Source organism: Chiloscyllium plagiosum, unplaced genomic scaffold (assembly GCF_037043375.1).
Source record: "Chiloscyllium plagiosum isolate Xiang-an unplaced genomic scaffold, Cpla_swu_hap1 HiC_scaffold_20, whole genome shotgun sequence".
Taxonomy (NCBI): Eukaryota; Metazoa; Chordata; class Chondrichthyes; order Orectolobiformes; family Hemiscylliidae; genus Chiloscyllium; species Chiloscyllium plagiosum.
Window position 1 is genome coordinate 45247385 of NW_028270158.1, and position 12756 is coordinate 45260140.

The 12756-nt window shown below is 40.8% G+C and overlaps 1 protein-coding gene across 1 annotated transcript in view; it reads left to right on the plus strand.

Moving 5' to 3' along the window:
* Positions 1 to 12756, plus strand: part of lmtk2 (lemur tail kinase 2) — a 152859-nt gene that overhangs the window by 128657 nt on the left and 11446 nt on the right. The window contains exons 10-12 of the mRNA XM_087997905.1: positions 1674 to 4986; positions 7298 to 7436; positions 9999 to 10259. Coding sequence (XP_087854031.1) covers positions 1674 to 4986; positions 7298 to 7436; positions 9999 to 10259 — 3713 coding nt within the window. The remainder of the gene's footprint in view (positions 1 to 1673; positions 4987 to 7297; positions 7437 to 9998; positions 10260 to 12756) is intronic.

Genomic DNA, 12756 nt, shown 5'->3' on the forward strand with positions numbered 1-12756 from the left:
GATTCTGTACCTTGATGTAAACTGCCTGCGTACGTATTTTTGATTATGCAAATTTATAAATATATTAAACAAATTACGTCAAGGTAATAATATTGAAACTGTGGTTAAATATTTGGTGACTGAACATCTCTGCTTAAAATGTAACCAGGGAATGAAATCATGATTATTAAAACTAGTATCTGTCTAAATTGAAAGTTTCTTGTGTAAGAGTGTTTCTAAACTATAGATACATTTTTTTTGTCTGGAACTAAAGCAATACTTTATAAATGTTATGCTTTGGTTGCAAGAATTGGGCAAATGTGGCTTAGATGCGAATCTATACAGAAAATATTACTTCAGTTTGTGGAGATAATACCTTTCAGACACAGTAAACAAATTGGAAGGATATAATGCATTTGTCAAGTGACACAGTAATTTAATACAAATTGCATTGATTCATAAAGAGTAAATAGTGAAGGAGTTGCAATTAAATGCTTGTATGTTAGTATCTATTCTATTAGAGCACCATGGGTTGTTACCAACTTGAGAAAACAGCTTATGCTCAAACTGTGCCCATATTGTCATTTCATAAGGTGCAGTATAATATGAATAGGAAGTGCTAAGGAAACTAGTCATGTTTGGCAGATCTGTGGAGAGAGGAACAAAGTTGAAGTTTCAAATCTGATATGACTCTTCCTCAGTATTTTCAGTTTTATTCAGACCTGCAGTATCCACAGTCCTTTGCTTTTGTAAGAGCACAATGATCTCCATCCACTCATCTGTACTAGAGGGTGGGGGAAAGAAACTTTAACTGACTTATAAAAGCAATCAGAAGTCCTTGGGGTCCATGTTAACCAAGAGTCATATCCCCTAAATGGTCATGAGCATGAATGATGTACGATAATATATAATTACGTATGGTGTCAGCCTCAGTCAGAAACTCATCCAGTTCCCTTGTAAATATTTGTGGCCAGTCTACATGCACTATATGAGATTTCAACTTGTTTCATCGGTGTTTTTCTGGAAAAAGAGGGACCTTCTGAATCTAGTGGTGTTGCTTTTAAAAACTGTTGGAAGGACTTGCAAATGTGAAGACATGCATAAGTCAAATAACCACGTGAACTGATTCCAATTTTGTTTTTTTAATGTCCACATTTTCTTTGAGGCTGGCTTCCTGCTCCCTCATCCTGACACAATAATGACAAATCTTTAAACCCTCCTGGATCTCTATTTTATCCACCATATGAATTGCAGCAGTAATGAGTTGGTTTATTTCTGCCAGATTGGTCTTTGAGATACTGTATTCAGCTTTAATGTCCACAGGTGTAAGGTGAGAAAACTAACCAGACTTCCCATTTAAAGCCATTTTCCAGTGACCCTTACTGGAATGTCTGCATGCAGCAGACTTGTTCTTTTCTCATCTTTTCCCTCTCATTGCACCTCCCTGTCTACATTTATGAGCAATGATGAAACGGCATCTGGGAGTCAATGGTATTTTGGGAAGCATAACAGAAGAAATACTAATATGAATATCTCCTTAGTCATTCCCCTTGTATTTCTTTATTTCTGCAACAGACCAGAGAGCCCTGCCAGAATAATCCAACTGTAGACCAGTATCCTAACTTTTATATAAAGGCATGCATATGAATATGATACTATTGTAACTATTCCAATAACTAAGATATGTCTTACAGGTATGAAGTTATGCAATTCTGTTGGTTACCTCCAGAAAAGAGACCAACAGCGGAGGAAATTCACAGGCTACTGACTTACCTCCGCATGCAAAGTCAGAAGGAATGTGAAGATGACTTTGAAATCAGATGGAATGCACTGAAGTCCAGCAATAGCAACCGGCAAGCTATTGCAAATAATTCATCTTTTCCAATTCTGGAGCATTTTGTTGCTGAGCGACTGAACCAGGAAATGGATGATATCCTCACAGTTACAGAAACAAGTAAAGGACTAAACTTTGAATATGTGTGGGAAACCGCTAAACTAGACCATTTTGAAGACCATGTGCAGGGAACTGACGGACCGAAAGTAAATTACCAGAGCATCTTCTACCCCACAAGTGCTTTTGACAAAAGCAGTTTTTCAATAGTTCACACTAATTCAGATGATAAACTGACCAGAAAAGAGGCTGATGGAGGTCTCCTTGCTACATCGGGGATTGTTCCTGTATTCAATGCCCATTATCCTTCAGTTGGAAGTGAATACTATATACGGTTAGAGGAACAAAGTGAAACTAACTTAGTTGCTGTTGAGAATTCAGAAAATGCCAGCAAAGAAGCCCCTCAGGACTTCGAGTCTTTTGTTATTCGCAGAGACTCAGGGGACGAGTTGAGTACTGACGTTGATTTCTTCCCAGGTCACAATCAAAACTTGCAAAAGTCTGAAGTAATTGAGACTATGCTTGGTTCCTACGCCTCTAGCTGTACTGAAAGCCCTCGCCACGATAATATCTTTTATGACCATACGTTAGGTGAAATGCCATTTAATAAAGGATACATAAACACTGAAGGGATCATAATGCTCGATCTCCCCAAATTCAGTGAGACTAAAAGAAAAAGTACATCTGGTTTAGTTTCAAGTAAAGAAACTCCTATGGAGTCTTTAATTCACCAAACTATACCACTTACTGCAAACACGTCTAGTCCCATTTTGAAAGACAAAACAGATATAGTTTACACAGAAAGCATCAATAATCATGACAGTTTGGGATTACTCCAATCTGATCAGCTGTTTTCGAATTATCTTTTTCTGAAGGAAAATAAACTTCTAAATGACTCACCCACAAGTGATGCCAGCAATGCACTGAAGGTTGGCACTTTATCAGACTTTAGTGTTGCCTCTGCATCACACATCGCTGCTGACAGTGAGAAAACTCTAGAATTAACTAATCAAAACATGCAATTATCCAATTCTCAACAGCATGAAGCTGCAGGCAGTGTTGCTAAGCAAGTTAGTTCACAGAGTGGATCGTTGCAGCCTCTGTTAGAAAATAAACAGGACCTGTGCATTTTTTTAGATGAGGATAAAGCCACTTGTGAAGAACAGCAAGTTTACCAGGAGTTAGATGAAGGATGTATACTATATGATAACTCAGGGTTAGGATGTAACACTACTGATGGCTGCATCTCTAATTGCAATATCACTTTTCCTCACGAACACTGCCAAGAGACTGCTCAGTGCAGTGGAAGTGCTGCTGCTACCATGTGCAATAATGCCAAAAAGCCCCTTTTTGCAGAAGATGTAACCCCTGACGTGGCAGAAGAAAGTACAGCTGTGGTGACTATGCCAGAGTTGACGAAGCATGTGGAAGTTTTAGAAGTTGACCCTGTTTCTCCAACTCACGGCTTACATGTAGTCACATCACATGAAGACATCTTAAAACGACCACTGCAAGACGTCAACAAAACACCAGCTGTACATTCACTGCCTGAGCCCATGTTGAAAACATTAGAAACCAGTCCCCAATCTGAACCTCTGGGTCTTTCTAAAAGTGTAGAATTGGCTTCAGTGCATTTTGTTCACTCTCCAACAGAGATTCTAAAAACAATAGGCACCAATCCTCAGTCGGAAGTCTCCAGTGCATCCAAGAATATTGAGGTGTCAGCTTCCATTCCTTCAGGGCATTCATCAGTTGACACGTCAGCAATACTGGAGACTGGTGATGTGCCTGAACCTTTATTCAGTCGTTTTGCAAATGCTGAATCTAAGAATTCTGTGCCTTCCTCAGATTTATCATATCAAATTAGTCCCGCAGAAGAAGATAGTGCATCTTTCTTGCATATCAATTCAGAACAGTCTACAGAAACACCAGATTCTTTGGATTCACTGGAGATGCACAGGGTGTTGGGGTCATTAGAAACACAAAGTACAGTTTCTCAGAAATTAAAACCACCACAAAAACAACCTGACAGTGGCTATGAAACTGAAAATCTGGAATCACCCGAATGGACGTCACAATGCTACAATGCAAGCATGTCTCCCACCTCAGCTGCCCTGGATGTTCCCACTGATGAGTTTGCTAGCTCTTTACCCTCAAATCCACTTATCATTGTATCCAAGGAGGATGTCTTCCCCACAACAGAGATTATTAATGGGGACAGACCCAAAGAACCCTCAGATGCATTAACTAATGGTCACCAAAATTCCCATAGAGACTCTGCTTATTTTTCAGACAATGATTCTGAACCAGATAAAAAAGTTGAATATGAGAATGCTGAGAGGACTAATGAAGAAACTCATCTTGAAAGTGCTACTGATTGTGAAGTTAATCAGGCTATTGCTGACCATAGTGACAAAATGTCAACATCATTTGATTTCCATGATGCACTGTCAGTATCAGAAGAAAACTTGAATAACAAGAATAAAGAGTCGCCAATTTTTTGCTCAGATCATGGAGAATTTCCAAATTGTTTTAAAACAGGAACCTATGGTGGAATTAATAGTGTGACCAAAGATGAAAATTCTGATAAGTGTTTGGATAATTTGGGTGTAACAGTCTCTGAGTCAGTGACCATGCCAGAGATTTTGTTTAACGTCCCAGACATCACTCCGTTTTCCGAAAATATGAAGGAAAACTTTGGAATAATTGTTGAGAAGGATATTAAAAAACCATTGTCAAAGAGTAATGAAGGAGCTAGACTAAAGGAACCCGATGTTGAAGGACGCTACCTTGGCAGGCTTGATGCATCTGAATTCTTTGACCTATCTGAGGAACAAGATGGCATGGAGGCTGATGAAGAAGATGAAAACAGTGATGATTCAGACGAAGACTACAGAGGCTATTCTATTAATAGCCCCAGTTCAGAGAGTGAAGATGATGCAGCACATCCTGTACCAATAGTTGTGACTGAGAATGATGACGGAAAATCCCTCAAAAGTTTATTGAAGGACTGTAGACCCAGACCTCCTGATCTCCTAACCACAGATGTGAGAAGGAAGCAAGTGAAGAAGATTGTGTCATTTTTTGATGATGTCACAGTCTTTCTGTTTGACCAGGTAAACACCATTGAGTGAATCATTACTCCCTTTTTTCCCAATTTTTGTACTTGTTAATGGGGATTATAATTTGCAGCTGTCATCCCTCATTTAAAAAGCAAGAGATTTCGGATCTACTCTGCTAAGAGATGACCTTGTATTTGTATTTGTATTTGTAACTAATTTGTTACTGAATGGAATGTAGTCAAGTTGATCATTGGTGTTGAGATGGTGCTTGTAGGCCCCAAACAATATACTTTCAAACTGTTGATGGATAATTAATGACTGACTGCTCCCCCTCACCAATTACACACAAAATTGCAAGAGTTTATAAAAATGCATTCCAAATACTCCTCCTTATCCTCCAGACAATCAATGCATGATCTTCGCAATAATGGACCACAGCCTGTATTCCAGTAATCTTAACCAGACAGATCTGAGAGCTCTACAATTCTTCATTTTGGTTACTTTGCTTCTCCCTTAGTTTAATTAGTCTACCTTGATGGCTGTGCCTACATCAACTCAGGAATTTCTTTTCCAAGCCTTTACTCTCATCTCTGTCCCTTCCTTTCTCTTTTAGACTGTCCTTAAAACTTATCTCTTCAACCAAATATTTGGTCACATGTCCTAATACGTCTATGTGGAGAAAGTGAGGACTGCAGATGCTGGAGGAGGTTGAACAGTTCATCAACTTTACCAACACTTTCCACCCCAACCTCAAATTCATCTGGACCATCTCAGACACCTCCCTACCCTTCCTGGACCTCTCCCTCACCGTCTCTGGTGTCCGACTAACCACAGACATCTACTATAAGCCCACTGGCTCCCACAGCTACCTAAACTACACCTCCTCCCATCCTACCTCCTGTTTTAAAAAAAAAACATCCCTTATTCCCAATTCCTCCGCCTCGGCTGCATCTGTTCCTAGGATGACCAATTCCACCTTAGAAAATCCCAGGTGGCCGTCTCCTTCCAAGATCGCAATTTCCCTTCCCATGTGGCCCCCCAGCGCATCTCCTCCCACACCACCGCCTTGAACCCCACCTTTCTCAATGCAACATGAACTGAACCCCTCTGGTCCTCATCTTCCACCCCATCAACCTTTGTATACATTGCATCATCCTCCGCCACATCCAAATGGACCCCACAGCAGAGATATATTTCCCTCCCCACCCCATCAGCATTCCGGAGAAGCCATTCCATCCATGACTCCCTCGTCAGGTCCACGCTCCCCACCAGCCCACAACCCACTCCTGGCACCTTCCTCTGCCACCATAGGAATTGCAACCTGTGCCCACACCACACCCCTCACCTCCATCCAAGGCCCTAAAAGATCCTTCCACATTCAACAGAAATTTACCTGTACCAATGTCATCTACTGTATCCGTCACACCCGATGTGGTCTCCTCTACATTGGGGAGACAGGATGCCGCCTTGTATTTCAGAGAACGTCTCTGGGATAGCCACACCCACCAACCCCACTGCCCCGTATCTGAACACTTGAACTCCTCGTCCCATCCATCAAGGACATGCAGGTCCTGGGCCTCCTCCACTGCCAACCCGTTACCACCCAACACCTGGAGGAAGAGTGCCTCTTATTCCGCCTTGGGACCCTGCAACCACACGGGATGAATATAGATTTCAACAGTTTCTCATTTCCCCTCCACTACATTATCCCAGACCCAAACCTCCAACTTTGCACCGCCCTCCTGACCTGTCCATCACCTTTCCCATTTATCTGTTCCACCCCCTTTTCAACCTATCACCTTCTCCCTCACCTTCATCTACCTATTGCTTTCTCAGCTACCCACCCTTACATTTATCTCTCAACTCCCAGCCCACAAGTCTCATTCCTGATAACGGGGTAATGCCTGAAACATCGATTCTCCTGCTCCTTGGATGCTGCCTGACATACTGTGCTTTTCCAGCACCACCCTCTCGACCCCTATCGCCTCATGTGGCTTGACATTGATTTTTTTTTTGTTAATGCTGCTGTGCAGCACTCTTTGGACGATTTACTATTAGTAAAGATACTCTATAAATGGGAGTTGCACAAGTAACGTAATTCTTCTTAGTCAAATGCCTGCATTCAATTGTTAGATACTGTATCTCAATCCTAATGCAAGCTACAAAATTACCAGAAGGGATGTTTAAGTAAATTAGCAATGAGTGACAACTATTATTGAAAGTATGATTTTACAGCAGGCTGCATTAATGTATGCTATTATAATAGGCCAGAGTGGTGTTTCTGGCATTGTCAAGATAGCGTTGTGGGGTATCTGTTTATGATTGTTCAGCAATTGCATTAATGGCCTATCTGTTAAAATTTTAGGAGACCCCTACCAAAGAACTGGGAGACCATTCAGCAGCAGAAAGCAGTCAGGTTTCTGATGGTGGCAGCCCCATCACATTAACTGGCTCCCATTTCTCAAGCAGGTTCTCAAACTCTGAGAGCTCCACTGATGAGGAAGGTATGAATGTCTCTGTCTGTGTATAGCTGTGTTTTGGCATTGTGCTGAGGAGATGTACATGTATTATGATGTAAAATTATCACGGATGTGTAAATTCATATCTCAAAATGGTTTAATTGTATGCATCTTTCCTCTGTGTCATTGCATTTTCCAAATAAAACCGTTAACCAAATGGTAGATGGGTGCATTTAATCATCAGATATAATTTTTGTGACACTGCATGTATTGATGCAAATTTTTAAATTTACCTGTTCCTTTTTAAATATCCTATCTTGGTTTAAAGTTGATTTACACAGCTTAGCCTTCACTTCCCCATAATAATAATAATCAGCGATGCTTAAACACACCTTCCCAAGCAAGTCTAATTTTACTCATCTCACTTCTCAGTGGTCAACTATTTTATCTGTTCATTTCAACAAACTGAACTTTGGATTGTTCAGCCCACCCATCAGAACTATTGTTAACATTGATTACTCTCTGTAATAAAAGTGAAATGACTGAAAGTTGTTTGTGATAGGATTTTATTCAGAACATTTCGAGAATCCCCTGTTCCTTTTAGAATTGTGTCAGGCTGTGTCTAATGTTCAGCAGCATATCTAGGCCTAGACTTTGGTTTAGTACCTTCTTTGCAGGATGGTTAATGATTTTTTAACTTTTTAAACAGTTTCTACTCACATCACCTGTATTTTTCTGCTGAGCAATGTCTGATGTGACATTTTCAGCAAGTCACTTCTACCACCATAATCTTGATCAAAATATGCCAGATTGAAAAATCACTCTCTTTTCTCTTTGCCCTCTTTAAGATGTGCAGGTCAGGTGAATTGGCCATGCTAAATTGCCCATAGTGTTAGTGTTAGTTAAAAGGAAATGGCTCTGGGTGGGTTACTCTTTGGAGGGTCGGTGTGGACTGGTTGGGCCAAAGGGCCTGTTTCCACACTGTAGGAAATCTAATCTAATCAAACAAGTCCACACCAACCCTCCAAAGAGTATCCCACCCAAACCCATTCCTCTACATTTACTCATGACTAACCTATGCATCCCTGAACACCAATGACCAATTCACCTAACCTGAACATCTTTGGATTGTGGGAGGAAACTGGAGCACCCGGAGGAAACCCACGCAAACACAGGGAGAATGTGCAAACTCCACACAGACAGTTGTCCGAGGCTGGAATCGAACACAGGTCCCTGTTGCCGTGAGGTAGCAGTGCTTACCACTGAGCCATTATGCCGTAAGGAATATTATTCCTTTCAGTACTAACGTCCACTGCAACTTTGAAAATTACAGCCAGAACAAACATTGAGATCTTTGTAACTGAGTTGATTTGCAGATTGGATTTTTTTTTCATGAAACTTTAGCACAAAGCATTTTTTATGATTGGATCTGACTTATAGGCAATCAAATTGATGAATATTGCTATGTAGAATTAAATCAAAAAACAGCGTGATGCAGTTTTTACTCATTTCGACTTGTCCCTCTGCTTATACTGCTCCTCTGGTTTTCATACTGCTTCACTCTTCTGCTCATTTCCTATGGTTATTCATTCAGTTCCAGAAAACTGAAGTAGCATGGATGGATTGACAGTAAAATGGATATGTAGGTCTAAAATCAGAACGAGGTAAGATGAGAACTATGACCAAACATTTATTGACGTTAGTCTCAACAATGCACTGATTGGGTGACAATATAATTTGTCACCACTTTAACAGATTACCTCCTGATTACAGTTCCTCTGAATTATTGGATTTCAACATAATTGTATTTTGTTCCATGAAGCCTAATGTGTTATGACCTGCTCTGTGCAGGCCACCTAAATTGGTTGAGGCAATAATCAACTAGGAGAAAGTGAGGACTGCAGATGCTGGAGGTCAGAGTCAAAATGTGTGACACTGGAAAAGCACAGCTGGTCAGGCAGCATCCGAGGAGCAGAAGAGTCGATGCTTTGAGCATAAGCTCTTCATTCCTGATGAGGCATTGTCCATCTGCAATTGAGACAACCAAAACTCAGTTGTGCAACTGATAGAAAAGGGCAACTTGCATTTCATATTGCTCCTTTCACAAACTCAGGATGTCCCAAAGTGCTTTACAGGCAATGAAATAATTTATTAGAGTTACTGTCATTTGGAAAATGCAGTAACCAAACTGCAGACAGCAAGTTTGCATAAACAGAGGAATTTGTAATACCTAGATTAGATAAAAATTCTAACCCAGAAGCTGAGGGATGTGCTTATCCAGTCCTGCTAAATGTGTATTAAATCTATTTAATTGCATGCAGGTGAACCAGAAATGGTTGGGATTCAGAAATGTTAAGCTTGTATTGTGGTACTTTACAAATAAATCCTAAACGTGAGTTGAGGTTGGCTCTACTTCTACCCTTCACCAACTAGTTTTCTGGAATAGAATATCTTCTGTAGAGTTGCACTTACAAGGAAAGGTCCCCCATCTTCATGTTTCACTCAGTTTTTTAGAAACTCACTGAACAAAATATTGACTTATTCTTAGTCATGGATTCTTATCTCAAAAACACAGATTTATGCAACATATTGTGTTTCCTTTTTCAGGCGGTGGTTTTGAATGGGAAGATGATTTTTCCATGTCTTCTTCTGAGTCATCATTTATCACTCAAACATCAAATCACCTTGCTTCATTAAAACCGTCTCCTTCTCCCTCCTCGAGATACTTTTCCCCTCCACCATCCTCCCGGGTCTTGGAGCAAAAGTGGACAGATATGTCATCATCATATTCTCGTTTTTCTATCTCGCCGTCCAATATTGCCAGCTTCTCTCTCACTCACCTCACTGATTCAGATATCGAACAAGGAGGTAAGCCTTATTTTCATAAAGCTATTGGTTATTCCTGTACTTTTTCATGAATCAAGTGTGATTAAGCTTCTGTTTTGATTAGGATGATAGGGGCTTGAGCCTTGTTTCCTTAACTCTGGTCTTTCTATCTTATTTATAATCAGTGCTATTGTAAATTTTTGTCCATTCAGAAGAGTTAGACAAATATATACAGGGGAACCTCGATTATCTGAACACGTTGGGTGGGCACTTTTTCGTTCGGATAATCGATTATTCGGTTAATCGATTAAATGCCTCTCCCCTGGGGCTCGGAGTTTTTAGTGCCTGCTTCCAATTCAAGAGACTGCAGCAACACACCACGTGTGAGCCACCGTCCTACCCCGTCCAATGCCTCTGCCTGCCCCCAACCCTGTCCAACAGTGCCCCATGCCCCCATACCTGTCCAGCAAGACTGCTGCTGCCGCCTTTGTGGGGTAAGTCTCCAAATAGCGCACGCAAACATTTTACTGCACTTTTTGACAGGTTCCATCTCTGCCCTGTACAGGACAATGTTGGTCAGATTATCTGGGGAAGGGGGAGGATTTAGGGAACACCCCACTGTAGAGTTCCAGGGAAAGTGTGGGGAGAGAGAGAGGGCGCGGGAGGTCAGTCATTTAGAGGCAGTGCCTGCTTAATCACTGTAAACAAAAGACAGGATCACTGTTGGAAATATGTCTTTGATGTAATGTTTCTATTGGGACCTTGAGATCTCCTTCGGATCATCAGATTTTCAGATAATTGGTATTCAGATAATCGAGGTTCCTCCGTAGCCGTAATTGGAATGGGCTTGAAGTTTTGTGGGAAAATAGAGTTGAAAAGGAGCTGTAATTGATGAGATGAAAGTATTTGTGGTGGGGAGTTCTGTCCAATTTTCAAGGAAGCCTGATATTCTCTGTCACCATGCTGACCGATCATGAGCAATCTAGATATCAGGAGATGGAAAGGAATTGATAGAAGAAATCTGACTTTATTACAACAAGCTTCATTTGTGAACTAAGTGAACCCTAAGACTGGTTTGTCTAATTTATGTAGTCATAGAGTGGACAGATGTGTTAAATCGATCCCATTTAACCCTAATTATCATTGTGTGCTTTTCTTGTGGGAGGCCTTTGTTAATTTTTTCAGTATTTTAAGCTTTCATTCTACTATAGGCACATTGAAATTATCTTGCAGATTTGATGTTTTCTTGTAAATGCACAATTACTAATTCAAAAAACTTTTGTCAGTCAAGGTCTGATCTGTTTTACTTCCAGCAATACCACTTAAGGTGAATGAGTCACTTTTACATGACATAGGCAATCAGCTGTTATGCTTTGGGGACAAACAGGAAGCATATCTGTTGCTAGATAGAGCATGACAGCAAGTTTTAACTATTCATGATAATGCATAATTGTAAATTTGTAGTTAAAAGACTTAAATTGATGTTGAAGCAGCAAGCATCTGAGTACATCTGGCTTCAGTAACTTAAAAGAAAGCAACAAGGTCATCAAAGATTAAGATGAAATAAAAGGGCGAGCTGATCTCTCTGCTACCGCCTTAGTTTTCACACAGAAAATCCCCAGATAATCTGACCAACATTGTCCTGTACAGGGCAGAGATGGAACCTGTCAAAAAGTGCAGTAAAATGTTTGCGTGCGCTATTTGGAGACTTACCCCACAAAGGCGGCAGCAGCAGTCTTGCTGGACAGGTATGGGGGCATGGGGCACTGTTGGACAGGGTTGGGGGCAGGCAGAGGCATTGGACGGGGTAGGACGGTGGCTCACACGTGGTGTGTTGCTGCAGTCTCTTGAATTGGAAGCAGACACTAAAAACTCCGAGCCCCAGGGGAGAGGCATTTAATCGATTAACCGAATAATCGAAAAAGTGCCCACCCAACGCGTTCAGATAATCGAGGTTCCCCTGTATATATTTGTCTAACTCTTCTGAATGGACAAATTCACACAGGGAACAGGAGAATCGACGTTTCGGGCATAAGCCCTTCTTCAGGCCCGAAACGTCGATTCTCCTGTTCCCTGGATGCTGCCTGACCTGCTGCGCTTTTCCAACAACACATTTCCAGCTCTGATCTCCAGCATCTGCAGACCTCACCTTCTCCTTAAAATTCACACATCAGATTATAGTCCAATAGGTTTATTTGGAAGTACTAGCTTTTGCAATGCTGCTCCTTCATCAGGTAGCTAGTGGGGCAGGATCATAAGACACAGAATTTAGAGCAAAAGATCACAGTATCATGCAATTAAAGTTATATATTGAACAAACCTAGATTGCTGTTAAGTTTTTCATCTTTTAGAATGGGTTGCAGGTTTCGATTCATTAATATGTAAATTCCAGAACTACTTTTAAGTCACATTCTTGAGATAACTTAAGGTTTTATTAAAGAAAAGTGACATCTCAGCTCAAACAGTGTATTAAAGGTGTAAGGTTAGAGTCTGTATGTGTCCCAATCTGGAGTCAGATTGGTTCTGTTTCCAAAGTAGA